At 38.8% G+C, this 26,993-nt stretch overlaps 1 protein-coding gene across 3 annotated transcripts in view; it reads left to right on the top strand.

Annotated features, from left to right (window-relative positions):
* Positions 1–26,993, top strand: part of tpcn1 (two pore segment channel 1) — a 112,446-nt gene that overhangs the window by 36,233 nt on the left and 49,220 nt on the right. For 2 of the 3 annotated variants that reach the window (XM_020511720.2, XM_020511719.2), the window contains exons 4-14: positions 10,361–10,474; positions 12,360–12,490; positions 14,623–14,711; positions 18,111–18,145; positions 19,750–19,808; positions 20,821–20,920; positions 21,063–21,179; positions 22,673–22,797; positions 22,961–23,009; positions 23,636–23,699; positions 24,481–24,525. In XM_020511720.2, the coding sequence (XP_020367309.1) occupies positions 10,361–10,474; positions 12,360–12,490; positions 14,623–14,711; positions 18,111–18,145; positions 19,750–19,808; positions 20,821–20,920; positions 21,063–21,179; positions 22,673–22,797; positions 22,961–23,009; positions 23,636–23,699; positions 24,481–24,525 (928 nt within the window). Of the gene's footprint in view, positions 1–7,463; positions 7,616–10,360; positions 10,475–12,359; positions 12,491–14,622; positions 14,712–18,110; positions 18,146–19,749; positions 19,809–20,820; positions 20,921–21,062; positions 21,180–22,672; positions 22,798–22,960; positions 23,010–23,635; positions 23,700–24,480; positions 24,526–26,993 lie in introns of those variants that run through there. The other variant, XM_048611589.1, reaches the window with a different exon arrangement.

Here is a 26,993-nt window from a genome sequence, read left to right as displayed (position 1 = left end):
AAACTCATTACTGGGGGTGAGGATTCAATTGAAGAGAAGTTTAGGAAGAAAAACGAGAGAGCAGATGTGCATGGTAGTGAAGAGGTAAATGATCATCAGTGTTATGGGAAGAGATAGAATGTATAAGCAGAAGAGTAAAACAGTAATTAGATCCAGAATAAGTAATAATGATAAAATGTCAAAGCTTAAGGCTCTTTATCTGAATGCACATAGCATTTGTAACAAGATAGGTGAGTTTATAGCACAAATAGATGAATATGACTTGGTAGCTATTACAGAGACGTGATTGCAGGGTAACTAAAAACTCAATATTGAAAATATTTGATATTCTGGAAATATAGGTAAAGAGGAAAATGAAGGGGTATCATTGTTAATAAACAAAGCTATCAGTGTGGTACTGAGTAGTGATATAGGTGCAACAAATTGCATTATGGAATTGGTTTGAGTGGAAATCAGGAATAGCAATGGAAAGAAGTCGCGAGTGGTGGAGATCAATAGGCTTCTAGAGAGTTGTTTCACTATAAGACAAAATATAAATCAGGAAATATTGGGGAATGGAAGAAGGGGACTACAGTTGTCATGGGTCATTTTAATCTGCATATTGACTGGATAAATCAGATGGGCAAGGGTAACATGGAAAACGAATTTGAAGAGTGCTCGGAGGTTGTTTCTTAGAGCAATATGTTGTAAAACCCACCTGGGAACAGTTTGTCTTTAAACCTGGTAATGTGTAATGAGGAAGGATTAATTAAAGATCTCATAGTTAAGGATCCTCTAGGGGGTAGAGATCCCAAGATGGTAGAATTTCTTTTTCTTTTCTTTTCAGGCATCAAGCCCTACAAGATGCCACAACTCAGAGAAATCCATGGCCGTCTGGAACCTTCCTCCCCTCCCTTTCCCTCTGACTCCATCCCCTTACCCAACCCCACCTCCTGTTGGGTATTCAGCATTCCACCTAACCTTCTGTTCTCCGATGCTGAACGTTCTGTACTTGGCAAAGTTCTCAGCTTTATCCCTCTGCATCCCCACTTTAACGAATTTCAAGCACGACATGATATTGAACTTTTCTTCCGCCGTCTTCACCTCTGTGCCCATTTCTTTGGACAAGAGTCCTCTCCCCATCCCACAGACCCCTTCCAACACTCTCCCTCCACCTGGACCTCTCCCTCTGGCCTTTTACCTGCACTCGATCTGTTCACTGAGAACTGTTGACGTGACAATGGTCGCCTCAATTTCTCTGCCTTTCCCTCACTCAATCCAAGCTATCTCTTTGCGAACTGACTGTATTCTGTGAGCTTAGATCCAACCCTGACTTTAGTATTAAGACTGCCGATAAGGGTGATGCTGTTGTAGTCTGGCATACTGACCTTGACATTGCTGAGGCTGCGTGCCAGCTCTCAGATACCTTCTCCTATCTTCCCCTGGACCATGACCCCACCATGGCACATCAGGCCATTGTATCAACTATAGTAACTGACCTCATTTTATCTGGTGATCTCCTCCCCACTGCCTCCAAGCTGATAGTCCCCAGAACCACATAGCTCGCTTCTACCTCCTTCCAAAAACCCACAAACAGTACTGTCCAGGCAGACCCATTGTTTCAGCCTGCTCCTGCCCCACAGAAGTCATCTCTTCCTACCTTGATTCAGTCTTCTCCCCCCTGGTACAGTTCCTGCCCATGTAATCCATGGTTCCTCTGACACTTTACGCCAGTTTCAAAATTTCCAGTTTGCAGGCTCCAGCTTCCTTCAGGAGCAAAGGCCTGAACTGTCCCCACCCACCACCACTCTCCTCCACTTGGCCGAGCTTGTCCTCAACCTCAACAACTCTTTTAATTCTTCTCATTTTCTTCAGGTCACAGGGGTGGCCATGGGTACCCTCATGGGCCCCAGATATGCCTGTCTCTTTGTAGGGCACATGGAACATTCCTTGTTCCAGTCCTATTCTGGCCCCCACCCACAACTGTTTCTCCTATATATTGAATATATCATTGGTGCTGCTTCCCTCTCTCGTCCAGAATTGGAAATGTTCATTGATTTTGCTTCCAATTTCCACCCTGCCTCACGTTCACCTGGTTTATCTCTGACTCCTCCCTTCCCTTCCTCGATGTCTCTATTTCCATATCTGTTGATAGACTGGTCATTAATATCCACTATAAAACCCCACGCTCCCACAGCTACCTGGACTATACATCCTTGCACCCCGCATCCTATAAAGACTCCATTCCATTCTCTCAGTTCCTCTGTCTCCGTCGCATATGTTCAGATGAGGCCAACTTTGACAAGGCAGCCTCTGAAATGTCCACCTTCTTCCTCGACCGAGGATTCCCCAGCACCGTTGGCGACAAGGCCCTCAACTGGGTCTGACCCATCTCCCGTATTTCTGCAGTCACGCACCCCCCCACCCCTCACACAGTAGCAAAAGGGCTCCCCTTGCCCTTACCAACCATCCTACCAGCATCCACATCCAGAAGATCATCGGAAGCCATTTCCGCCATCTCCAGCGAGATGCCACCACCAGATACAAATTCCCCTCCCCCCCACCTTGTTTGCCTTCTGCAGGGACTGTTCCCCTCTGGGACATCCTGGTCCACTCTTCCTTCACTCCAAACACCTCCCCACAGCCCCATGGCATGTTCCCCTGCAGCCACCGAAGGTGTAACACCTGCCCATTTACCTCCTCCCTCCCCAGTATCCAAGGGCCCTTCACCTGCACTTCCCAGAATCTAGTCCACTGCTTTTGCTGTTTACACTGTGGTTTCCTCTACATAAGAACATAAGAACTAGGAGCAGGAGTAGGCCGTCTGGCCCTTCGAGTCTGCTCCACCATTCAATACGATCATGGCTGATCCTTTCGTGGACTCAGATCCACTTACCCGCGTTCTCACCGTATCCCTTAATTCCTTTATTGTTCAAAAAAAATCTTTTTTTAAAAACATTTACTGAAGTAGCGTCAACTACTTCTCTGGGCAAGGAATTCCATAGATTAACAACCCTCTGGGTGAAGAAATTCCTTCTCAATTCAGTCCTAAATCTGCTCCCTCTAATCTTGAGGCTATGCCCTCTTGTCCTAGCTTCACCTGCCAGTGGAAATATTCTCTCTACTTCTATCTTATCTATTCCCTTCATAATTTTATATGTTTCTATAAGATCCCCCCTCAATCTTCTGAATTCCAATGAATATAATCCCAATCTACTCAGTCTCTCCTCATAAGCCAACCCCCTCAACTCCGGAATCAACCTAGTGAACCTCCTTTGCACCCCCTCCAGTGCCAGTACATCCTTTCTCAAGTAAGGAGACCAAAACTGCACACAGTACTCCAGGTGTGGCCTCACCAGCACCTTGTACAGCTGCAACATAACCTCTCTGCTTTTAATTTCAATCCCTTTAGCAATGAAGGACAAAATTCCATTTGCCTTCCTAGTTACTTGTTGTACCTGCAGACCTACCTTCTGTGATTCATGCACAAGGACACCCAGGTCCCTCTGCATAGCAGCATGCTGCAACTTTGGGGAAATGAAACGTAGACTGGTGACTGCTTCGCAGAACATCTACTTCTGCCTGCAAAAAAGACCCTGAGGTTCCAATTGCCTGCCACCTTAACACACCACTGTGTTCCCTGACCATTATCTCTGTCTCAGGATGCTGCAATGTTCAAAAGAAGCTCAGTGAAAGCTGGAAGAAAAACGCCTCATTTTCCGTTTGGGGACCCTGCAGCCCTCCGGACTCAATATCGAGTTCAATAATTTTAGGGCCTAAATTCTCCCATGTCCTAGCCGCCTACTCCACACACCAGGCATTGTTATCACATAATAAATAAAAACTGAAAGAACTGCGGATGCTGTAAATCAGGAACAAAAACAAAGTTGCTGGAAAAGCTCAGCAGGTCTAGCAGCATCTGTGAAGTTAAAACCAGAGTTAATGTTTCGCATCTGGTGACCCTTCCTCGTGGTTTGCCATTACACACTACCTAACAGTCTCCACTAACAGCTATTCACCCTCCTAGCCAGATCGTTATCAACTCCTTTGTCTATCTCTCTGTTTGGGCTATCACCATCTATTATTTACTCATTACCTCCTCCTCCTCCTCCTCCCCCCCTGCCCTGGCATCTTCTGCATATAAGCTGACATTTTAGCTACCATCAGTTTTGAGGAAGGGTCACCTGACCTGAAATGTTAACTCTGATTTTTCTTCACAGATGCACCAGACCTGCTGAGCTTCTCCAGCAACTTCTGCTTTTGCTGTTGTATAATTTCAAATGCAGTTTGCGATTGAGCAGTTTGAGTCTCACACCAGTGAACTCAAATAAAGGCAGTTACAGAAGCATAAAGAAAGAGTTGTCTGAACTGGGCTAGAAAAAGTGGCTAAGGGGAAGGTGAGTGGATGAGCAGTGGCAGACATTTATGCAAATATTTCATAATGCTGAGCAAAAATTAATTCCAGTTGAAAAGAAGGACTTGATGAGAAGGATTAATCACACAGGGTTATGACAGGTGGTCAAGGAGGATATCTAACGAAAAACTAAGGCATAAAAAGTGACAAAAGCTATGGTAGGCCAAATGATTGAGAATTTCTTAGGAATCAGCAGCAGATGACTAAAAAGCTAATAACAATGGAGGAAATTGATGATGAAAGTAAATTGGCAAAAAAGAGAAAATAAACAGCAAGAGATTCTACAGACATATGAAAAGAGAGTAGGTAAATGAATGTGGGATCTTTGGAGGATTTGGGAATTGATAGCAGAGAAATAGTAGATAATTTAAACCAATATATTTTGCATCAGTCTTAATGGTGAAGGGCACTATAAACATTCTAAAGATATCAAATAATCAAAGTGCTCATGGAAGGAAATAGTCTGAATTATGGTGAATAAAGTATTTGACAAACTAATGGCACTAAAGCCTGATAAGTTGCTAGGACCTGATAGCTTGTACTCAACAGTTTTAAAGGAAGTGGTGGCAGAGACACTGGAGGCAAATGTTCCCGAAATCACTGGATTCTGGAAGGGTTCCAGCAGATTCGAAAGCTGGTAAAATGATACCCCTGTTCAAGCAGGGCGGGAGAAAGAAAGCAGTAACCCATAGGCTGATTAGGCTAGCTTCTGTCAATGGGAAAATACTAGAGTCAGTTATTAGAATCATAGAATCCCTCCTGTGTGGAGACAGACCATTCAGCCCAACAACTCTCTGGAGAGCATCCCACTGAGACTCACCCACCTACTGTATTCCTGCATTTCCCATGGCTAATCCACCTAACCAACACATCCCTAGACACTGTGGGCAATTTAACATGGCTAATCCACCTAACCTGCACAACTTTGGACTGTGGGAGGAAACCCAACACAGCCATGGGGAGAACATGCAAACCGCACACAGGCTGGAATTGAACTCAGATCCCTGGTGCTGTGAGGCAGCAGTGCTAACCACTGAGCCACTGAGGAAATTGCAGGACATTTAGAAAAGTTGAACTCAATCAAACAGAATTAACATAGTTGTGAGAGGGAAATCATGTTTGAGAAATTAACTCGAGTTTTTTAAGGATATATAAGCAGAGTTGATAAAAGGGAACCAGTAGGTGTAGTGCAATTCGATTTACAGAAGGCATTCAGTAAGCTGCCACAGAAAAGGTTATTGCACCAGACTGCACCTCATGATATTAGGGGTAATGTATTAGCATGGATTGAGGATTGATTAACATACAGAAGCTAGCGAGTCAAGATTAATGAGTCTTTTTCTGATTGAAAGATGTAAGTAGTGGAGCCCTAGGAGCATAATTATTTGCTGTCTATATTTATGATTTGAAGGAAGATGCTGGGTGTAATGTATACAAATTTACTGACGATACAAAAATAGGTGGGAGGGCATATTGCAATAAGGACTTAAGGAATCTGTAACAGGATGCAAATAGGTTGAGTGAGTAGGAAAGAACTTGACAGCTAGCGTTTGATATTGGAAAGTGTAAAGAAAATTAAAAGGCAGAATATTATTTGAATGCAGCACAAAGAGACCTGAGTGTTCTAGTGCATGAAACACAAAATGTTAGCATGCATGTATATCAAGTAATTAAGAAGGCAAATAGAATTTCAGACATCATTGCTAGAGTGTTGGATTTCAAAAATAGAAAAGCCTTGTTACAACTGTATAAGGTATGGGGGAGGCCGCACTTTGACTGCAGTCTACAGTTTTGATCTTTGTAATTTAGAAAGGATCTACTGGCATTGGGAGTAGTTCAAAAGAGGTTCATTAGACCGATCGCTTGGCTGAAAGAATTGCTAAGCTGGTTAAGTATTTATTCTTTAAGAGTTTAGAAGAGTGGTGGGGTGATCTTATTGAAACATACACAATTCTGAGGGAGCCTGACAAGGTAGATGTTGAGAAGATGTTTTCACTACTTGGGGGGAATCTCAAATAGGAGACATAGTTACAGAATAAGGAAACCCTCATTTAAAACTGAGACACGAAAGAATTTATTCTCTGAGGGTAGTGAATGTCTGGAATTCTCTACTCTGGAGAGTTGTGAAAGTTAGATCACTGAAAGTATATAAAGAGGAGGTAGATAGATTTTTGAAATTCAGGGCTATAAGGACCTGGCATGAAAGAGGAGTTGAGGTCTGGTTTGTAGAGTGGCAGGGCAGGCTTGAAGGGCTGTATCTGCTCCTAATTCTTATGTTCTTATGAATTGCTTTTTGGAATGGAAGTCTGTAGTGCTCTGGTTAATGTTTGTTAATTTATGCAAACAAATTTGATTCTCAATTTGGATAAAACTGTGGATTGTACTGTGATGATTGAGCCCAAATCTCTCACTGCTGCAATTTTTAAGGGAACTAATGAGAACCTGACTTTATTATGAAATGATGATCAGTATAGCAAATTATATTGTTATAGCACAAAAAGGATGTAGCTGAAATGAGACATACTTAAGTATCATGTGCATGAAGATACCTCAAACCACTTTATTCAAAGAAGATAGAAGTGTATATACAGAAAGAGAAAAGAGAAAGCAAGTGAGATTACAGGAAAAAACAGAAGGAAGAGAAAAGAGTGAAGTTTTGGGGAAATACTTAATAGCTGGAAAGGAGTGCCAGAAGCTAATGACTCAAAGAACAGCTAGTAGCGATAGAACAAAAAAAAGAGAAACAAGGAGTAACTTGCCAAACGTTTTAATATTTAAAAAAATTAAAAGCCATTTTGATTATTTTTTGTAAATCTGCTTACTTATCCACCATTTCTAATCTCTACATGAAGAAAATATTCTAATCACTTGGATTAACTGAAAAGTGGATGACTTCACACTTTCCCAAATTGAAAATTTATCTGTTTTGTATAGTCTTTTTTTCACATGGTTGTGTCTACGCAATTTATTTTGCCTTCTAACTGTATGTACTCTACAGAGTTGGATATAAAATTGTGCATTCCTTCATTCGGGGCAGGTGCTTGGGAGCAGGGAGGATCAGTGTGAGTGGTTGGGGAGTGAGGTTTATAGTTAGCAGTTAGAACAGGTTTTAATTCTTCTAACTTTTCCTGCCTAATGACTGAGCTAATGAATCAGAACCCTCCAAAAGTCTCTGAAGTTAACACAGAGTTGGGGACCTTTCAAGAGGGCCTCATATGCCAGGTAATTTCCCACTGAAGCTTTCTGGATGATTGCCACGTATTATTGCTTTGGGACTTTCAAGGGATGATTATCATGCAACTGATAGTGTATATCTGGTTTCTGACTATTTAGAGACTAGAAGATCTACTCAAATGTATTCCTTCAATCAAATCAATCATATGTTGAGTCCCAATTCTTTTTGAGGCCTTGTTACTGGAAATCCTCAATTTCACTCACTTTGTGAAAAAAGCCTAAATTGGATACAGTATTCCAAGCAAGGCCTGACCAGAGTCTTGTACAAGAACCAATAGTATGCCATGTCTTGGACTGAACTGTTTATGAATGTTTATGAAGACCCCATTGCTCAAGGTATAACTTTGCATCATTGCTTTAAAACATATCTTTGGAAATACATGGAAGAGAATGCGCAGTTTTTTCTTCCTCCATTTTCATAGAATCATAGAGTCATACAACATGGAAACAGACCCTTCAATCCAACTCATCCATGCCGACCAGATTTCCCAAACTAAACTACATTTGGCCCAATTTCCTCCAAACCTTTCCCATTCATGTATCCATCCAAATGTCTTTTAAATGTTGTAACTGTACCTGCATCTACCACTTCCTGTGGCAATTCATTCCATATATGAACGGCGCTCTGTTTGAAAAAGTTGCCTCTTTTAAATCTTTCCCCTCCCACCTTAAAATTATGCCCTCCCTACCCTATGGAAAAGACTATTGCTACTACCTTATCTATGTCCCTCTTGATTTTATAAACTTCAACGAGGTCACCCCTCAACCTCTTGCACTGCAGGGAAAAATGTCCCAACCTATCCAGCGTCTCATTTTAACTCAAACCCTCCAGTCCTACATCCTTGTAACTATTTTCTGCACCTAATAAATCCTTTCTAGAACTGTACACAGAATGTTGCTTTTCCTGAAGGATGCATGAGGGTTTAAGAATTCTGCCCACATGTGTAACGTTGTCCTTGTCTAATTTTGACATCACTTGCCAGATGCAACTCAGCCTCCCAACGTGCAAGCAGACAAGCATTGTCTACAGTGTTAACGCTCAGGATTTAATATGACCTGCAGATATGCAGTTCATGCCCCCAACATACTAATATTCAGATGACCAATAAAATTAAGGGGTAATTGTCTCAACACCTATTTTCTGTAGGCACTACTAGCCTCAATCTCTAACACATCCACATTCATTCAAATCATGAACTAATCCATCCATCTGGAAATATATTTTATCAATGTCCTGCCAGTCAATTGTTAATCCAGCTTACTATATTATCAATAATGCTACAGACACCAGCCTCCTAGGGAAGCCTGGTAGAAAAATTTTATCACAAACATTTTGGAACTCTAAGTAGGTAACGGCCCATAATTGGTGGTTGTAATGACAGCAAAACTGTCAGTACCCACTGTTTCATTCCAGAAAGCTAGATGGTAAAGGATAGAAGGCAATTATAGTCTGTGCCTATACGTAGGAGGCTCAAATGCCCATCATCCAATTAATCACAATTAGCAATTAATATGTAAAACAGATAGGAATTTTTTGTATGTGCATACGCACAGTTGAACGTAAAAATCCAAGATTGTCAGTCATATCCTGACCCTTCATAGAGTTCACTGTTGCAGTCTTTACAGAGGCAATTAATATAGAATTTGTGGTTTGATGTGAAATGCAGTTTTCCATGGACAATTTTCACTGCCAAAAACATTGAAATAGTTCAGTTTTGTCAAATGACATGTAATCATTACTAAATCATAATTATAGTTGAGCAACCTCTCTGATTCTGAAAAGTTGATGTTATAAGTTTGGAGTGTAATTTTCTCATAATATCAGTTTTAAAAATCTTGACTTTTAATTTTTTTTTAAAATTTGTATTTTTTTCAGCTTCTATCTTAATTGCATGTATGTGTTACAGTCTTTACTTCACTTTCTGTAAAATGATTAAAATGTAAATTTTAAATTTAATCCATGCATTGTACTATTTGGTTTGCTATCTGAGACTTATTTAATCTGCTGATCAGCCTGTTTTATGACTTCATTGTTGCTGAATGACATTATCCTCTAGAAGCTACAAGGTGAGGACCTGTCTCCTTACCACTGGCTGGAAGATATGAATCATTTTCTGCTAAACTTCTATCATCCATAAACTTTGGAAGCTCTTTACAAAATAAAGTTAGATTTATAAAGCATGATCTTTTTCTGAAATCATGTTGGATGCACCCAATATGTCCTTTTTTACCCAAGTAATCACATATTGCACCAGTCCTGACTCCCTTGAACACTCTCCTGTTGTCTGGGATGTCAAATAAATGATTCATGCCATAGGGTATCCTGTAATTTTGTCTCTTTCATTTTTACTTTAAAGCATTTATGAGGGATCCTATCAAATAGTTTCTCATTGCTTCCCTATCCAGTTGTTAGAATAGTCATGTTGTTCCATGTTTAGTGTAACAGTGTTTCTCTGGTGTTTGCATTGATAAGAAAGTACTTCCTGTATTTTGGAATGGCTGTAATTCGCAGCTTCTTTTGGTTTTCTGTGCATAACATCATGTTCAGCATGAGAATTTGCTGCAAAGGGAAATGGGAGTCCAGTTCCATATTGCACAACACGAAGACACACCAAACTGCACAATTATAATAATATCTTTTTGCAACCTGAAGTCTCCCCATTATGTTCTCTCTATTAAGAAATTGCTACTTGATTTTTAAACTGATATTGGTTTTATTTTAAACTTGTTTAGGTGCATGCCACACTGGAATTGTTTGCACTTGTCACAGTGGTGTTTGAACTTGGTATGAAGATGAGGTGGTTGGGCTTTCAAACCTTTATTAGACACAAAAGAACGATGTTGAAAGTAAGTTTTTTTTGTATGTTGTGGCTATGAGAAATAAGGACAACATTATATAATAAATTAGGGTAGTATAGTATATCCCTATGTAATTGCATTAAGACTTTTATACTATTGTACTGAAACTCCTTTGTAGTAGAAACAAAGGAAAAACTGAAGCACAGAAGAAGGCGTTCAGTGTCTTGTGCAGGCCAAAAAAGAGCTCTGAAATCTAATCTCACTTTCTAGCACTTGGTCCGTAGCCCTGTAAAGTTAATGCACCTCAAGTGCATGTCCAGCTGTTTTTTAAATGCAAGGACGGTTTCTGCTTTTACAAACCATTCAGGAAATGAATTCTGAACCCCATGCCCTCAGCGTGGAGAAAAAGAAAATCCTCCTGAATTTCCCCCGATCATTCTACCAATTACTTTAAATATATGCCACCAGTTACTGATTTTTCTGCTAATAGATCCATTTTGTCCGCATTACCTCCTCCCCTTCGAGTTTTATGATTATGGATCAGTTTGCCATGCAGTTCTGTGTTGTCACTCTCCTGTCTTGAAAACTGGGGTTACGTTGCCCTGTGCTGTACCAACCCTCTGCAAAAGCACCTCAGCAATTCCCATGTTTCTCACCTTTTCTTTGTAGTCTTTCAAACTTTTTCTTGCCATATATTTGTAAATTACTCTTTTGAAAGCCGTTATTGAATCTGTCTCCATTACATTTTCAGATTGGAGATCCTAACCATTACATAATAAAGCTTTTTGTCATTTTTCTTTCGGGGTGTTCAGTTAGCCAGGTTGACTAGAAAGTCATTTCGCTGTATGTCAACTCGGGGGGTAAAAATGCTGTGTTTGTGGGTGTAGTTAACTGAATACCATATCATTTATTATTTCTATCAAAAAATAAAACACATCGTTGCCTGATAAAATGTTTGAATAGATTTTTCATACCTTCTGACAATTTTGAATAGACCATCCTGAAAACTTAGAGCCACAGTATTCTGTGTACAGAACTTTATGAATAAGTTAAAAGTCACTTTTTCCCCCTAAATAAATCAATCTAATTTGTATTTGAATGAGTAACCATTGTTTGAATGTTGAACTTTTGTCCTGAAAATAATTGTTTTCCAATATGAGTAGGAGTGTGGATGTCAATAATGGAACAGAAAGACTTCCAAAACAGAATAGAATAAAACATAATAGGAACAATTCTCTACGTGCAGCAGTGAAATGCCACAGTTTTGCTGGCCTGTTCATAGATCTTAAGTTCACGGGTCATAGGAGAGCCAAAAAGCATGTTTTTGTCAAGACCCATTAAATGCTAAACAAAAGGAAGAGTCATTCATAAAAATGAATAACGCTATCAATATCCGGAATGCTACTAAGTTCAATGGAGAATGGGATACGATGTTGCATCAAAAATGAATGTTTATTGGCTCTGACATCCCTAACACTGGAAAGACACAAATCAGTCAGCAATCTGTTTATCGCATATCCTTTCTCTGCAAATTGATGGGTTTTTATTTACAAATGTGTTAATAGCATGCAACATTAATATATTATTCACATAGTGCAATTAAGAAGCAATTTCTGACCCTGTGGCCCTGAATTTCCATCATGTTACTCCATTTTCCTACCATAACTTCAGAAGGTAATTAGGTTTATTCCCAAAGAAATTCAAGGCCTCGCAATTACAGAATTACCTCTCCTTAGCTCCCACATTTAATCCTGCCCTCAAAAGAATTCACTTCTAAATGTATACTTCATCATGCATGTCACTACATTCGAACTCTGGGGAATGGAGCTTGTTTTATTAAGACATGATTTGTTCCATTTTAGAAGTAGTTATTTATTAAGTAATTTTAACACACAAAGAAATTTAACCTGTTCCCTTTCTGGTATTTCTGCAGAGTGTGGTTTTGTTTGTACAGTTTATAGAAGTTATTGTGGTATTAATCAGGCAAACCTCACACGTCCGGATAACTCGAGCATTGCGGCCAATCTTTCTGGTAGACTGCAGATATTGTGGAGCGGTGAGAAGGTAAATTTGCAGCAATTAGATTTTTTTTTGTCAAGAATTCCATAAATACCAGGCATGACAAAAACGCATCAAACAGCTAATTGATACTGAATACCAGCAAGAATTTAGAATGCAAGTCTTTAAACTGATAGTTTGAACACATGATTTCTAATCAGAGGTTTGTGTCATTCATTGTCTTAACACTTCCTAAAAATTCTTACTGTGCAGGGTTCTGTTTCTTTTGATTAATTGGTTTTAATTAAATAAAAGTAATCACTTAATTTCACGTGGACATACTATTTTTAAATATTTAGACGAAACCAGTGTCTTTGTGCCATTACAGTTATGAACAACAAAATTATAAGAATGTCAGTGGATCAAGAATGTGCTTTATTCTAATGCCATTCCTTTTATTGTGTCTTCATATAAATGAGCATAATTTGTATTAGTCAACCTTTAGATGAAATGTGATTAGAGGATGAGAGATAGGTGGACCAAGACACATAGATGTAATTGATCTCTCATTTTAAGTTCGTACATCTATTCTTATCTATTTATTGACAAAACCGCAGGATATAATTACAGTTTTGAATTGTGATTTTTACTTATGTACAAGTGAATTTGTTACGAAAGCAGATAACAGTAAATGCATGCAAATAGAATGTCTATCTATATATGTATAAAATCTTTACAGACCAAAGGACGTTGGTGAATTTATGCGCAGCTGTAGTTTAGTGAACCAGGTAGACCAAGATAAATTCACGTATTTTGTTCTATTTAGTCAAAGCTTTGGGCAGGCATTTTAAGTGGCCACTAACTGAGAGAACTCAACCTGTGGCTACCAAATAATTTGTTAAAAGCTAATAGATCATAGGTGAGTTTCTCAGCCTCAAGTTACAGCTTCCAGCCACAGTTTCTCACAGGTCTTGACACTCATGTGCCAGGTCACCAGAAGATGCAAGCCAATCAGGATGGCAGTTTCTGGGTCAAAAAGAATGTTGATTGAGGTCTACCCCTTGGGAAGTCTAGCAGTAAGAAGGTAATTGTGTGTTGTCATCTTTTCACATCATCGGGCTAAGTGGGAGATTAGAGTTGAATGTGAGGGAAGAGCATTGGCTTTTGAAGGCCACTTCTTTACCCACAATCGGTGCTCCTTCTCTCCAACCCAGCATGCAAATTAGTTAGGATTTCCAGTCAATTCACCACCTTTCCAACCCGTCTGGAAGGCTGGTAATCGGAAACGTGGCAATTAAGATCCTTAACAGGCCATTGATTAACCACTCAAGGGCCTTAATTGGCTGTCAGTTGAGAAAGCCTCCATTGCACCTTCTTGCCCATAATTTAGTTGGTCAGATGGCATCAATGGGGCAAGAATCTCTTCAGGGCCAACTCATCAATTAGTTCACCTCCTTGCCATCTTCAGTGAGGCAAAATTTCCATCCATGGTTCCATTTTGGGTTATAGCTGTAGTTTGATAGCTTCAGTTATTTTCAATTATTAATGTTGGAGTGAATTCAGGAAATGGCACATGCATCTATTTAATAATGTTAGAATTATCTAAAGCAAACCATTTTTCCGTTATGTTACTAAAACTTAGTAAACATAACAAGTAAGCAGCTTTGATCTAGTGTGAACCCAAATTATTTTGTCAAAATTTTATTCTACATCTATTATTTATATGTTGCCTAAGTTCCAAAATACAAGATTATTTATTGACCATTAACTAGAATGCTAATTAATTTCTTCTTGTTTAAATGGCAGACTTCATCAGTGTAAATATTGTTTGACTCCAGGAAATACTGAAAATAATTGCCCTCTTCTTAATTGGATTGAAAATCTAGAAGCCATATGGCTTTGTTAAATTAATAATTGTGAAATGATTGGCTGTAGCAGAAGGGGAAGTTTTAAATGGAAAGAATAATGTTTTTTAAATGTTGGAATTCTCACCACAACAGTATTTTCCGTCGTCAATAAAAACGTTACATGATCCAATATGTTATCAACAAAAGTAACGTAAGGCCAAATCAAAACTTTTTAAAATTAGTTGAACCCTCCATTGGTTCTTAAGAAAATCCTCATTTAATATTAGTACATAATTACCAGAAAGTGCAAAATGTTAGTCCTAATTATGTTTTGTATTTTTGAATTCCCAGAAATTTGCGTCAGATTTTCCAGTCTCTCCCTCCTTTTATTGACATTTTATCGTTACTACTTTTCTTCATGGTCATTTTTGCCATCCTGGGTAAGCTCTCACCTACCTAGTTAATGATTTGTCTTTACATAGACCCTATCTAAATATACTCTGAATGTGTATTAAAGCATTGAATGTGAAACTAGTTTTCAGATTATACTAATTACAGTGCTAGCTCTCCATACAACCAAGGCACAAGATTCAAAAATAAAGCTCTGTGCTTTTTACAAACTACTTATTTTATGCATTTAAAAAAACACATTTTAAATATGGTGAGCAGATGTTGAAAGCTGGTGATGTGATTCCTGGCTGTTAGAGACAAGCTGATAGAGGTATTTATAGATCTAGCCTGACTTCAATGGTGGAATAGATTTTCTCTTACATTTTATATTCCTCCAAGCTGAAATACATTCCGTAGTCCATTTTAAGGAAAATATGTGCTCATATGCTAGATGGGGTCCCAAAGATCCATTCATTTAAAACCTTTGCAGAACAATCAGTACTAATGCAGGATGTATGTGTTGCCTTAGTCCATTATATTTAGGTGTCTTTTGTTGTACAGTTGGTTTCTAAGAAAGGAAGAAAAGTCAGGAAATCAAGAGATTTAAAAACAAGTTGTTCTTAGCTTAGGCAGTAGAATGGAGCCTGCAAAATTTACCCAATAATATGTTGGGTTAGAAACAAAGTTGCAACCAACTGAGTCACAGCCAACAGAATCTACTATTTGTCACAGATGGTCAGAGTCAGTGACTGTGTCTTCAAATGACATTTCCTTGCAATTGTGCCATGAACTTCCCATTGCTCAATGCATCAAATCAAATTGCCCATTCAGTGATGGTCTCCATCCCTCTTGGAGGATGCAGTGGCCCTTAGCAGGAAGCAGCAGAATAGACTTGTTTGGGACTGTCACAGCTGCATCGCCTGACCCCTTCAGCCGTATTGCTGAAGCCTTCCCTCAGGTCATGATTATGGCATTACTGAAGATATCCAGGCTGACAGAATGTTCCTGCCTTAGGCACTTTCTTAAAATTGCACCACACACATCCTACAATTTGGTATGAAGTACAAGATTCAGGTGGCATTACCATTCACCTCTTGCATTTCACCTCACCTATTATCCCTCACCCAAATCTTGTGTTTTGCATTTGTGCTTTTAAATACTCAGGGATTGCAGCCTGGCTAGACCGGATGAAGATAAAGCCCCAGAGTTAGAACAGACCTCTGAAGGAGTAGCCAACAACTATGATACTGTTATTGTTTATATCATTGGGTAGTATAATGACAGAATCTGCATGTGGTGAGTCAACATGCACAAGTAGGCTGCAATCAGGACAAGGGAAAGATAATGCATAATTTGCTCTCTGGAGGACATGGTTGCAGATGAGTCCTGCTGCAAAGGATTCAGATGAGGTCTTCAAAGGGATGGTCACAGGAGAAGAGCTGATGAGCGTGCACATAAATGTTTGGTGCTCCTGTCACCATAAGAGATTGTGAAGTGGTGGCTAAATCTAGAATACATCCAGATCCAACTGTCATGCAGCATCTGATTGTCAGTGTCTTGGCTTCCATTGTAGCACAGGCAAGCTACGAGTCTGAGTCCTGCATTAAGTGCTCAAACTGAAATCATATGATCTGTACTAGTTGCCATGCAAGCTCACCTCGGTGCCATGCAGATTTGCATTGTTGCCACCATGGCTGGAGGTGCCAGTGTTTGAAGGGCTAAGCAGCAGCAGTACAGCAATTTGTGCTCCAGATTATGCTCACCTACAGTGCCAGTGTCTCCATGGCATTGGAATCTGCTGTCCAGTACGACAGCATTTATACTGTTACCATTAGCATGACGTTTTGTGATGTCTTTTACTCCAGTATTATGTCTAGGAAGAAACTGTGATTCCCTATCACAGATGGGTGGTGAGATGGGGAAGTGTTAAACAGCTGGGTTTTAAGGATTTACTCATGGAAATCAAAAGCTGATTAAATGACCACAGATATTCCTTCAAAACTGTGGATGTACCAGCTTCCTAGTTTACCCCTTCCTTTTCCTGAGATGGTTGTCAATGACCTGGTGAAAAGTATAACATTGTCATAGTGACCAGGTTGTCAATGGTGCAACACAACTCAGAGATGCTCCCTGGCATGTACACGAGGGACCCCTTACCCCAAGAATTCTAGGATGTCAATCATCTTCTCCATAACATCACCTAGTTACAGCAGTGCTTATATTGTAGGAATACTGACCGTGTGTGATAGGGCCACGGAGGTGAGTCATTAGCCATGTGTATAGTGGATGGCTCTTTTTGGTGTGCAATCGCCCTCTGGTGGCCCAAAGACAGAAGGATCTACTGACTGCCTCAAAATGAGAGCATCATTACTGCTGCCAGTCTAGCAGGCATTTTCAACATGATTTGGGCATGCATGCAGTTGATAGGTCCCTGCACTATATAGATACTTTCCATCCTTGTAGAAAATGTTCCTTTCTGCTTAAAAGAGAAATCAGTGAACTCCCCATTCCTGATACACAGGACTTCCTGGATGCTACAGTGCATGGTGAACTGCAATACGCTGCCAAGGTTAACTGTTTCAATCCATGAGGGTCTGCTGCTAGAAATTGTGGGTCACCTTGATGGGCACTGATAGTGCCATCCCCATCTTGATTTGAGGCAATAGGTCATAGTCAGGGAGGGGGACACAATTCTGTGTCAACTTTCATAGTGGAACACAATAATTAAATCCACTGTTCCAGGCCTAGGTACGGAGAGGAGGTGTGCTTCCCGAAGAGTTTAGACATCACTCCACATTACATAATGATATCAGAATCCAGTGCATGCATGGAGTACCCAAACTATTGCCCTCTACAGCATAGTGTAGGGCCTACCAGCTACTGTAGTGGCAGAACTAAAGGTAGTGTTGACACAGTTCCAGATAACCATAAGGGCTGCTGTCCCATCGAAGAGAGATGACTGTTGTGGTTGACCATGATCACCATGCCTCAGGCTAGAGGAGAGGTCTTCCTGGTAGCCTGAGCTGGTGCAGAAATTGAACCCATGCTGTTGGCAACCCTCTGTATCACAGACCAGCCATCCAACCAATTGAGCTAAATCGAACACCTGGCTGAACTACCAGCAAAATGGAGCCCAATGTTGCAACCTTTGAAATGTCATTTCAAGATGCATGGAGGAAAGAGGACACCAGGTAACACAGACTGGAGAGTGAAAATAGCTGTGCCACTTGTCTGTTACAAGTGATCAGTTCTAGAACAATTAAGTTGAAGTCTGTGTGCAGCTGCACTTAGAAAACAGAACTGGAAATAACAGTAATGAGGAAACTAATACATTTTAGGAAGTTTGAACAAACAAAGAGTGTGTGTATTTGTTCTTTTCTGAGGGTGCTTCTAAAGCTGCGGATTTGCCATCTTCTGTTATGTGATGCATTTTTTCATTATTTTTCTAGGATTTTATTTGTTTTCTGCCAATCCATTGGACCCAGTAAGTATTCACAATCTTTAGTTAGACATGTTTGTTGGTCATATATTTCATGGCTATATTTTTGTTTAATTACCGTACATTGTATGTGTCTAGTTAATATTCCAGTAGAAATTTCTGCTTGTTAATGCACAGTAATGTTTTCGAGCTATAAAATGTTATGGCACAGAAAGAAGCCCATCGTGTCTGTGCTGACAAAATCAGCCAACCACCCTAATCACACTTTCCAGCACCTGGTCCATACCCTTGGAGATTGCTTGCTTCAGGTGCAGATGACCCCATTGTGTCAATACAGGCAATATTTGACACCTCCACACAGCTTCATGAGGGACATCACTAGCACATCCTGTTAAATAGAGTGCACATTGTCACTGGTAATTTTACCAGCCCTTTGGGGATGGATTAGCAAATGGGAGGGTTAACAAGATGACATTGAAAGACATTGACAGAGAAGCCAAACTTTTCCTGCCGCCAGGAATATTCCTAGCAGCAACAGTGCTGACCAGAGGTAGGTGGCTAATTCAGTCAATTAATTGTTGGCCATTTTAACAACTAGGCAGAATTTACCTATATCAGAAAGCCCTGCCTTCATATGAAGAGTGCATAAAAGGTTTTGGAGATGCTGCAAGTGAGCAAAATATAGGAGATGGAATAAATTGTGGAGGAACGTGAGGTTTTCCACCTTGTTAGGAAAATAATACAATGTATTTCTTAAATGCTAAAAGTTTGGGAAGTGTTGAACTTAAAAGGGACTTGGCTGTAATTGAGACATTGAAAAATAACATGCGGGCACAGCAAGCAACTAAGAAGGTAAATGGTATATTAGCCTTTATTACTAAAGAATTTGGAGCATAGGAGTAAAGATGTCTTACTGAAGTTATGTAGAGCCTTGGTCGAGTATTGTGTGCAATTTTAGTCTCCTTACCCATAGGAAGATGTACATGCCACAATGGGAGTACAACAAAGATCCACCTAGCTAATTACGGGATAGAAGGATTGACTTACGAGAAAAGATTCAATAGATTTTCCCTTTATTATTTAGAAGAATTAGAGGCAATTTCACACATACAAAATTCTTACAGGACTTGAAGGAAAGATGTTTCCTATGGCTGCAAAGGTTTAGAACCAGGTAACACAGTCTTAGATTAAGTGGAAAGCCATTTAGAAGTGAGATGAACGGGAATTTCTTCACTCAGGTAGTGGTGAATTTCAGGAATTCTTTACTGCAGGGCACTGTGGAGACGCAGTTATTGAGTTTGTTCAATACTGAAATTGATAGAAATCTATTAAGAGCATTGAGGGAAATGGGAACAGTGCAGGAAAATGGTGTTGAGTAGAGGATTAGTCATGATCTCAATGAATGGCAGAGTGGGCTCGAAGGCCTGAATGGCTACTTCTGCTCCTATTTCTTAGGTTCTTACGATTAGCTGAAAAATTTCAAAATATTATCACCCTAATCTTAACTGTAAATTCTTAATTTATCAGTTTCATAAAACGCACAAATTGTAAGAAAATACATAGCACGTAAAGATATGATTTTTTTTCATTTCATGGTAAGTGATTATAAGGTTGGTTTTTTTGACAATGCTTTCATTTTCTACTTGCAGTATTTTAGCACTCCGGAAGACAGTCTTGTCAGTTTGTTTGTTCTCCTAACTACAGCTAAGTAAGTGTACACAACATTCTAGTTAAAGATACAACAGCACAGTCCTGCCCTTTGAAGCAATGGTAACTTGCAGGGAAAGGGCTTTAAAAAGTGAAATGAGCTTATTTTAGTATCAGTAGTTGGTACAATAACTTGTGTTTATGTAGCACATGGGAAAATGCCATATTTCATTACAGCAACCTGTTTGATATTTAATACAATAGCATATTATGTTGAGACACCAATACCCTTTACCATTGGGTTTGGTGAGGAAAGAGGCAAAGTAGGATGTGATTTATAACCTGGTGAAATGGTACTGTCAAACTGACATAGCAGAATCTCACATGAAGAGGAAGAAATTACATGAACAAGTATCCAAACATTTCTACAATCGATGTTTGGTTTAAGAAAATTGCTGTCCTTCTTCAGTTCATTGGTTAAATGCATAGCCTTGCAGAATCAAGCTAAACTGGAAAGGCCTCAGTAACAAAACTAAGAACTGTGGATGCTGGAAATTTGAAACAAAGACAGAAATTGCTGGAGAAACTTAGCAGGACTGGCAGCATCTGTGAAGAGAAAGCAGAGTTATCATTTATAGTCCAGTGACTGTTCTTCGGAACAGTTCTATGGAAAGGCCTCAGGTTAGATCACTGATTTGTGCTGATTAAACTAACCTCCATCGGGGAGTCACGAGGAATGCTGCAGTTAGATCTAGAAAGAAAACCTCAGGAGAGGTCCAGACATTTTGAACTAGGAATTTTTGATGGAAATTATTTAGTCAGGGGAATCAGACATGGTTGTGATACTCTCTGTGGTGAAATAGTGGTCCAACAGTCCAGAATGACACATCAAAATGGCTTCTTAGTGTCTCTGAGGACTAACTGTGGTTCCCTTAGATTTGAACTTTAACATGAGTCACTGCAGATGACGGAAGAGAAAAAGAGCAAACTGTGGTGGGGATGGGGATGGGGATGAGGGTCACATTGAAATAGGGATTTCCATTTTACTTTTCTTAGAAAAGATAATTCTATAGTTTTCCAGATGTGATGATGCCAGCTTATTCCAAAAATCGTTGGTCCTGTGTATTCTTCATTGTGTATTTATCCATTGAGCTCTACTTCATCATGAATCTGGTATGTTTTTGAATAATATTAATCAAAAATTGAGAAAAATATTTACCCAGTTTAAAAACTTATAATTTAATACATTGTGAATTTAATTTGCAGATTTGCTTTATTGAGATTTTTAACTAATATTTTGGTCACAATTTTCCAGCTTCTCGCCGTGGTGTTTGACACATTTAATGATGTTGAAAAGAAGAAGTTTAAATCACTGCTTTTACACAAACGATTGGCAATAGAACATGCCTTCCGTCTTCTGGTCAGTAAAAGGGTGAGTAATGCACAAATGCTTCTGTAGGTTTTGTTGAGCAGTATAGTTTTACGTTTAAAAAATTGTGATTTAATGATGATCTGGACTCTGTCTGAAATTTGCGGTATACTTTATTCATGCTAAAAATTAAGATGAGTCATTGAATTTTCTACAGAAGTATTTGGATTTTGATTTAAGCAATTAGGATTGCATCCTATCAGAATTCTTGTAATATGGAGGTTATTTTTAAAATCAGATTGTTTACAAGGACTATTACACACCACCAGAACAGGCAGGATTTGAGCTCAGGCCTGCCTGGGGAGTTCAGAGGTAGGGACAGCCCTTCCCTGTAACATGGAAGATGCTTAAACAAAATCATTCCACCTGTTTCACCTGAATAAGAATACTAAGACATCACTACAGATGGTATTCACTAAATTCAATAACACATGACCAACTTACAGGTCTCTTCCCTACCTTTCACTTTCATTTCAAATTGCATTTATGCAGACTGATGAAATGATCACTAAATCACAGAATTATTACAACAAACACAAATGTCATTTGGCCCACCATGTCTGTACCAACTGTCTAAATGAATATTTTGCTTCATGCCATTCTCCTACCTTCTCCTCATAACCCAGCACATTGTCCATTTTCAAATAATGGTGTAATCACCTTTCAAATGCATCAATTGAATCTGCTTCTCCTACACTCTCAGGTCATGCATTCCAAACCCTAACTACTCGCTGCATGAAAATGCTTCTTCTTACATTATTTTTGCCAACTACTTTAAATCTGTGCTCTCTTGTTCTCAGTCATTTCACAATTGGAACAGTTTTCCCCTGTCTATTCATGACTCTGAAAACCTCTATCAAATCTCCACCCAGTCTTCTGCAAAGAAAATAGTCCCAACTTTTAAAATCTGCCTTTGAGAATTCAATCCACACTGGTATATACGCCATGTCACAAGCTAAACACAGAAAATTGAGTAACGAAAGGTTAGTGCGAGTCCTTGCGACCGTTTGGTTTCCATCTTGAAAAAATATTAAGAGAAATATGTCTCATTGGTTAGAAACAAAAGGTTCCAGTAAGATATTTTCTATGTGTATTTTAAGTGTATATTTTGTTTTGAATAATTAATTTTACATTGTCCTTGGGATGTGAGACTCTTCCTGGGTTACAATTTCTTGATTGGGTGCCCTCCTTTACTTCCTTAAGTGCCTGTCATTTCCGCCAAGCCTTGACCAAACCTTGCTTACTTCATGTAAATTTATATTTAAAATAATTGCTTTTAAATCAGAGTGTATGGATCGCCATCAGGAGCTGATTACTTTTTAATAATAAGTCACAGAAACTGAAGCCATTTGTTGGTGCCTGTTGCTGCCCAACAGTAATTAACATGGGATTTCATGATCATTGAGACACAGGTTCTTGCAGAGAAACTCAACAAGCAATCAATATTTCACAGATGTTTAACAGTCTGATCGGTGACTTCATGTGGTTTATTGCAGAGGCCTAATGGGATTTCCTTCAAACAGTTTGAGGGCTTAATGAGGTTCTACTCTCCAAGAATGAATGCAAGAAATAAATATCTCGTCTTCAAAGCACTGAAGAAAGGCGATGCAGAGTTTCTTGGGTGAGGATATTGAGATGTTTCAGCTTAATTATCGGTTGTTTAAAAAACAATTCCTTTCCTTCACAATTAATTTTTTCCAGAATATCTTTTATATACTCCTTGACTGCTAGGGTTATGTATGTATGAATGATGTATGTACTTAAAATGAATATCTGTCCCACAGAATAGAAGATTTTTACAACTTCTATGAAGTTGCTGGATTAAAATGGAAAGTAAGTAATGTGGAAGTTTTACATTTGTTTTCTGTTTATGTAAAGTGAATGCTAACCGGGTTTTGGTAAATACTAAGTGTTGGATAGTGTAGTCTACCTACTTAATGCTATGGTTTATGCTGCACAACCACATATTCAAAGTTCACATTAGGTGTAAAAATCTAGTATAGAATAAATGGTACCGAACTTCAAGTGGGCTGCTATCTCAGTGTTTTTCCAAAATGGATTGTGTGTCAATTCAAAAGTAAAATATATTCAAGACATAAAGAAGATTATGGCAAAGATCTGTGATATTTAATAATTACTGCATTTGGAAGAAAGGTAAAGCATAAAAAGCCTTGCATAATTGAATGAGAGAGAATCTAAGATGGTTTAATTCTGTGGATTTTCTTAATACAGTAAATTGCCCAGTGCTGTAGTTGAAAAGGAATGCAAGTCAGAGCTGAAGCTAAACCACCAGTTGTTCAACCCTTTTTTTTATGTGCAACCCCCCATAGTGAACTTATCTTGTTGATTATTCTTTGTATTGATTCCTTTACCAAACATTTCAGCATTTCTTTTGAACAAAGTAGAAACAACATCAATTACAATTAATTACATTTAGATGGTGTGTTTTTCTCCCCTAGGCAAAAAGAAGTGGAGACTATTGGTTTTATGATCTTCCACACACTCCATTTCTTATATTTAAAGGTAGTATTACTGTGGATTACATAATGAAACAACCAGGGGTCTTGTAGATTAATCAGTAAATCTGTTTTAGTTTTACAAATTTATACATTGGCCTTAAAGGACCTGCAATTAATTTGTTTAAATAATCCCCCCAGTTAAACTGTTAATTTTAACTTTTTTTTAGTTGCTTTTATTGGATGAATCTATATCTATTGTATGCATTGTAAATCAAAATTAGTTATAAAGTTTAGTTTGATCTCAGAGCTTGGGTAATAGTTGCTAATCGTTTTATTTTACAGCTAATGACATTTTTTGACCCCCAAGAATAAATGCAAAATTAGTTTTGTTTCACATTTTAATACAAATTCATTCTCTGGATATACATTTCTGGCAAGAGTAGCAATTATTGCCCATCCTTTGTTACCCTGAGAACCAGTGATGGGCTTTCTACTTGAACTGCTGGAGTTTGAGACAAAGCTGCACTTTCAATGTTGATAGGAAAGGAGTTATAGGATTGTAATCTAGCAATGATGAAGGAATGTAGTGCATGTCCAGATCTAGATAGTTTGCAGCTTTAAATGAGATTTTGGAGTAGATGGTATTCTGATGCATCATCTGTCCTTAGTATCCATCAGTGCACTTGTAGGGTTATCATTTCTAATATATTTAGAATAATTTCAATACTTAAATTTCAGTCCAAAGCAAAGATGTTGTCTTCATAAATAGAAACTTTGAAATGTTGAGGAAGTGGTTATAATTTACTATGAGTTATAAATCTTCTAATTATTTTCTACTTTTGTAGGAATTAATATCCTTGTGAAGTCCAAAGCATTCCAGTATGCCATGTGTGAGTAGATGTGTTTCCTGATCAAATTGTCTTACTTAATTGTGCTGAAAATTTTACAATGAAGGGGGTCAGTAATTTGGATTGCAACAAAGCTTTGCTGTAATAAAGTTTTGGTTAATGATGTTCCCTCTGTGGCCAGTAGCGCATTTAGTCCTCTGTAGTATGTACAAAAATATTTGATCCTACTTAAATGCATGGCCTTAACATTTTATTACTTTCTCATATTACATTTGTTCTAACAGCAATAAAATTATTAAGATAATTTCTGGTATAAAACTGTTCACACAAACAAATCTCCAATTGTTCGATTAAGTGAATATTCTTCCTGCTGATCAAAATCTAATTGTTTGTGGCAAAAATATACTTGTTTTCCTGCTGTGTAATCTGCTAGTTATATAATCACAATGTGAATCTACAAACTGTTAAACATTTATAGACATTGAGTCAGTGTTGTAGACTTCTTGACCACTACCAACTTTGGGCAACACATGGGGCTAGACTTTTCAGTCATAAAAGTGGCATTAGTGTCAGTGATTTTTGGAGTCTACCACACGTGCAGTCAGGCATAAAAATATTGAAGTACACCCTCCACCACCGACTCCGTCTCACTTCGCTCGTCACAGTCAAGTAGAAACCTGTGAACTATGAGTTGTTCCCTTTTTTTACGCAATTAGTCTTGCCATAAAAATCCTTCGAAGTTAAATATTGTTGAATCAAGTGTAATTCAGTTTTTGATGATGTAGTAAATTCATGCTTACTGTTGAAAATCTCTGACCTTGAAATCTAATTATATGTATGCAGAATATCAAATTTCTCCATTTATGATTTTGAAGAAAAAGGAATTACACCTCTAATTTCTTTAAGATAAAACATGTTTGATATTTCAGCTTCTACATTAATGCCAAAGATATTCTAACTCCTTTAAAAATAATATTTGAAACATAAGGACAATCAGTTGCAATTTACTTCCAGGTTTCCAATTTGTGAGGATGTTTCATTATGATAACCTGCTCATCTTGCAATTGTTGCTAAACATCTAGAGAATTTTTGACTTAGTGCCAGATTCAAACTGATACCAAGAAGATAGCAATCCCAGTCACCCAGATTGCTAGGTCAATGTGGGTAGTTCTCTTTGAAATCAACAGTGAACGCTATCACTTTGCCTCTAACCAAGAAATCTAGGCCTTTTAAAAAAAATCATCGTTTTTTTTGTTTCAGTAATAAAAACAGAAAATACTGGAACCATCTGCGGCCAAAATCTCATGACGGCAGAAGGGTCTCAGGCATCGGCAAGGGATCCGACGAGATCCGAATATAACCTCTTTCTGTGTTGGCATAGTGCATCACGTGTTACTAGGCACTTACCAGACCAGATCCCTGAGGGTGGAGGCCCTACCCACTAGGAACTGCTTCCAAATTTGTACCCGTCTGAGGCTCAGTTTTTGACTGGAATCATGGGGAGCTGGTCAAGGAGGATGGGGTGGAGAGTTGGCAGACAAGGAACGGTGGGTGTCCTCAGCACATTCCCCTTCTTAATATCGGATCTCTTAATCAGGCACTGAGAACCCTTGAATAATGGACTCTTGCTAGCCTTCAGGGAGTCTGCAAGCAACCTTGAAAACTGGATTAATATCAGCCTCAACAATTGGCAACTTAAAGGGCTCCATTGCAGGGGGAAGGTTTGGGACGCTATCCATAGGCATTTATGCCACAAAGTTAACTGGGGTGAAGTCAGGGTCACCCTCCTGCCACCCTCCCACCTGACTCTGGCAGAAAATACCTCCAGAGAGAAAAACAGAATTGACAAGCAGAATCTAATGCTTTCCAGGTGTTTAAGGAAAATTATGTTTAATTAATTTATTGGAGTTCTTTGAAAAAGTATATTATATTGAAAAGTAGATAAATGGGGATCAGTAGATGTATTGTTTTTTGATTTCCTGAAGGCATTTGATAAGGTGCCACATCAAACGCTGTTGAGGAAAATAAAAGCTTATGTTGTAGAGGGCAACATATTGGCATGGAAAGAAGATTGGCTGGCTAACAGAAAGCAGACAGTAGGAGTGATGTCATGGTAGGATGTCATGAGTGGTGTGCCATAGGAGTTGGTGTTGGGGCCTCAACTCTTTGCAGTTTAAAGACATTATACTTATGGAAGGATGTTAAAGTGTTGAAAGAGTACAGAGAAATTGTACTAGACTAATACCTAGAATGAAATGATTATGAGGAAAGAGGGCACAAAGAGCAGAAACAAAGAGAAGGCAATGGCCTAACGGTGTTATCAATGGATTGTTAATCCAGAGACCAAGGCAATGTTCTGGGGACCCGGGTTCGAATCCTGTCACAGCAGATGGTGAAATTTGAAATCATTTAAAAAAATCTGGAATTAAGAGTCTAAGTGATGACCATGAATCTATTGCTAGAGATAGTAGGAACTGCAGATGCTGGAGAATCCGAGACAACAAGGTGCA

Source organism: Rhincodon typus, chromosome 24, assembly GCF_021869965.1.
Source record: "Rhincodon typus isolate 14 chromosome 24, sRhiTyp1.1, whole genome shotgun sequence".
Lineage (NCBI taxonomy): Eukaryota > Metazoa > Chordata > Chondrichthyes > Orectolobiformes > Rhincodontidae > Rhincodon > Rhincodon typus.
Note: the sequence above shows the minus strand (reverse complement) of the source record. Positions and strands in the feature narration are given on the sequence as shown.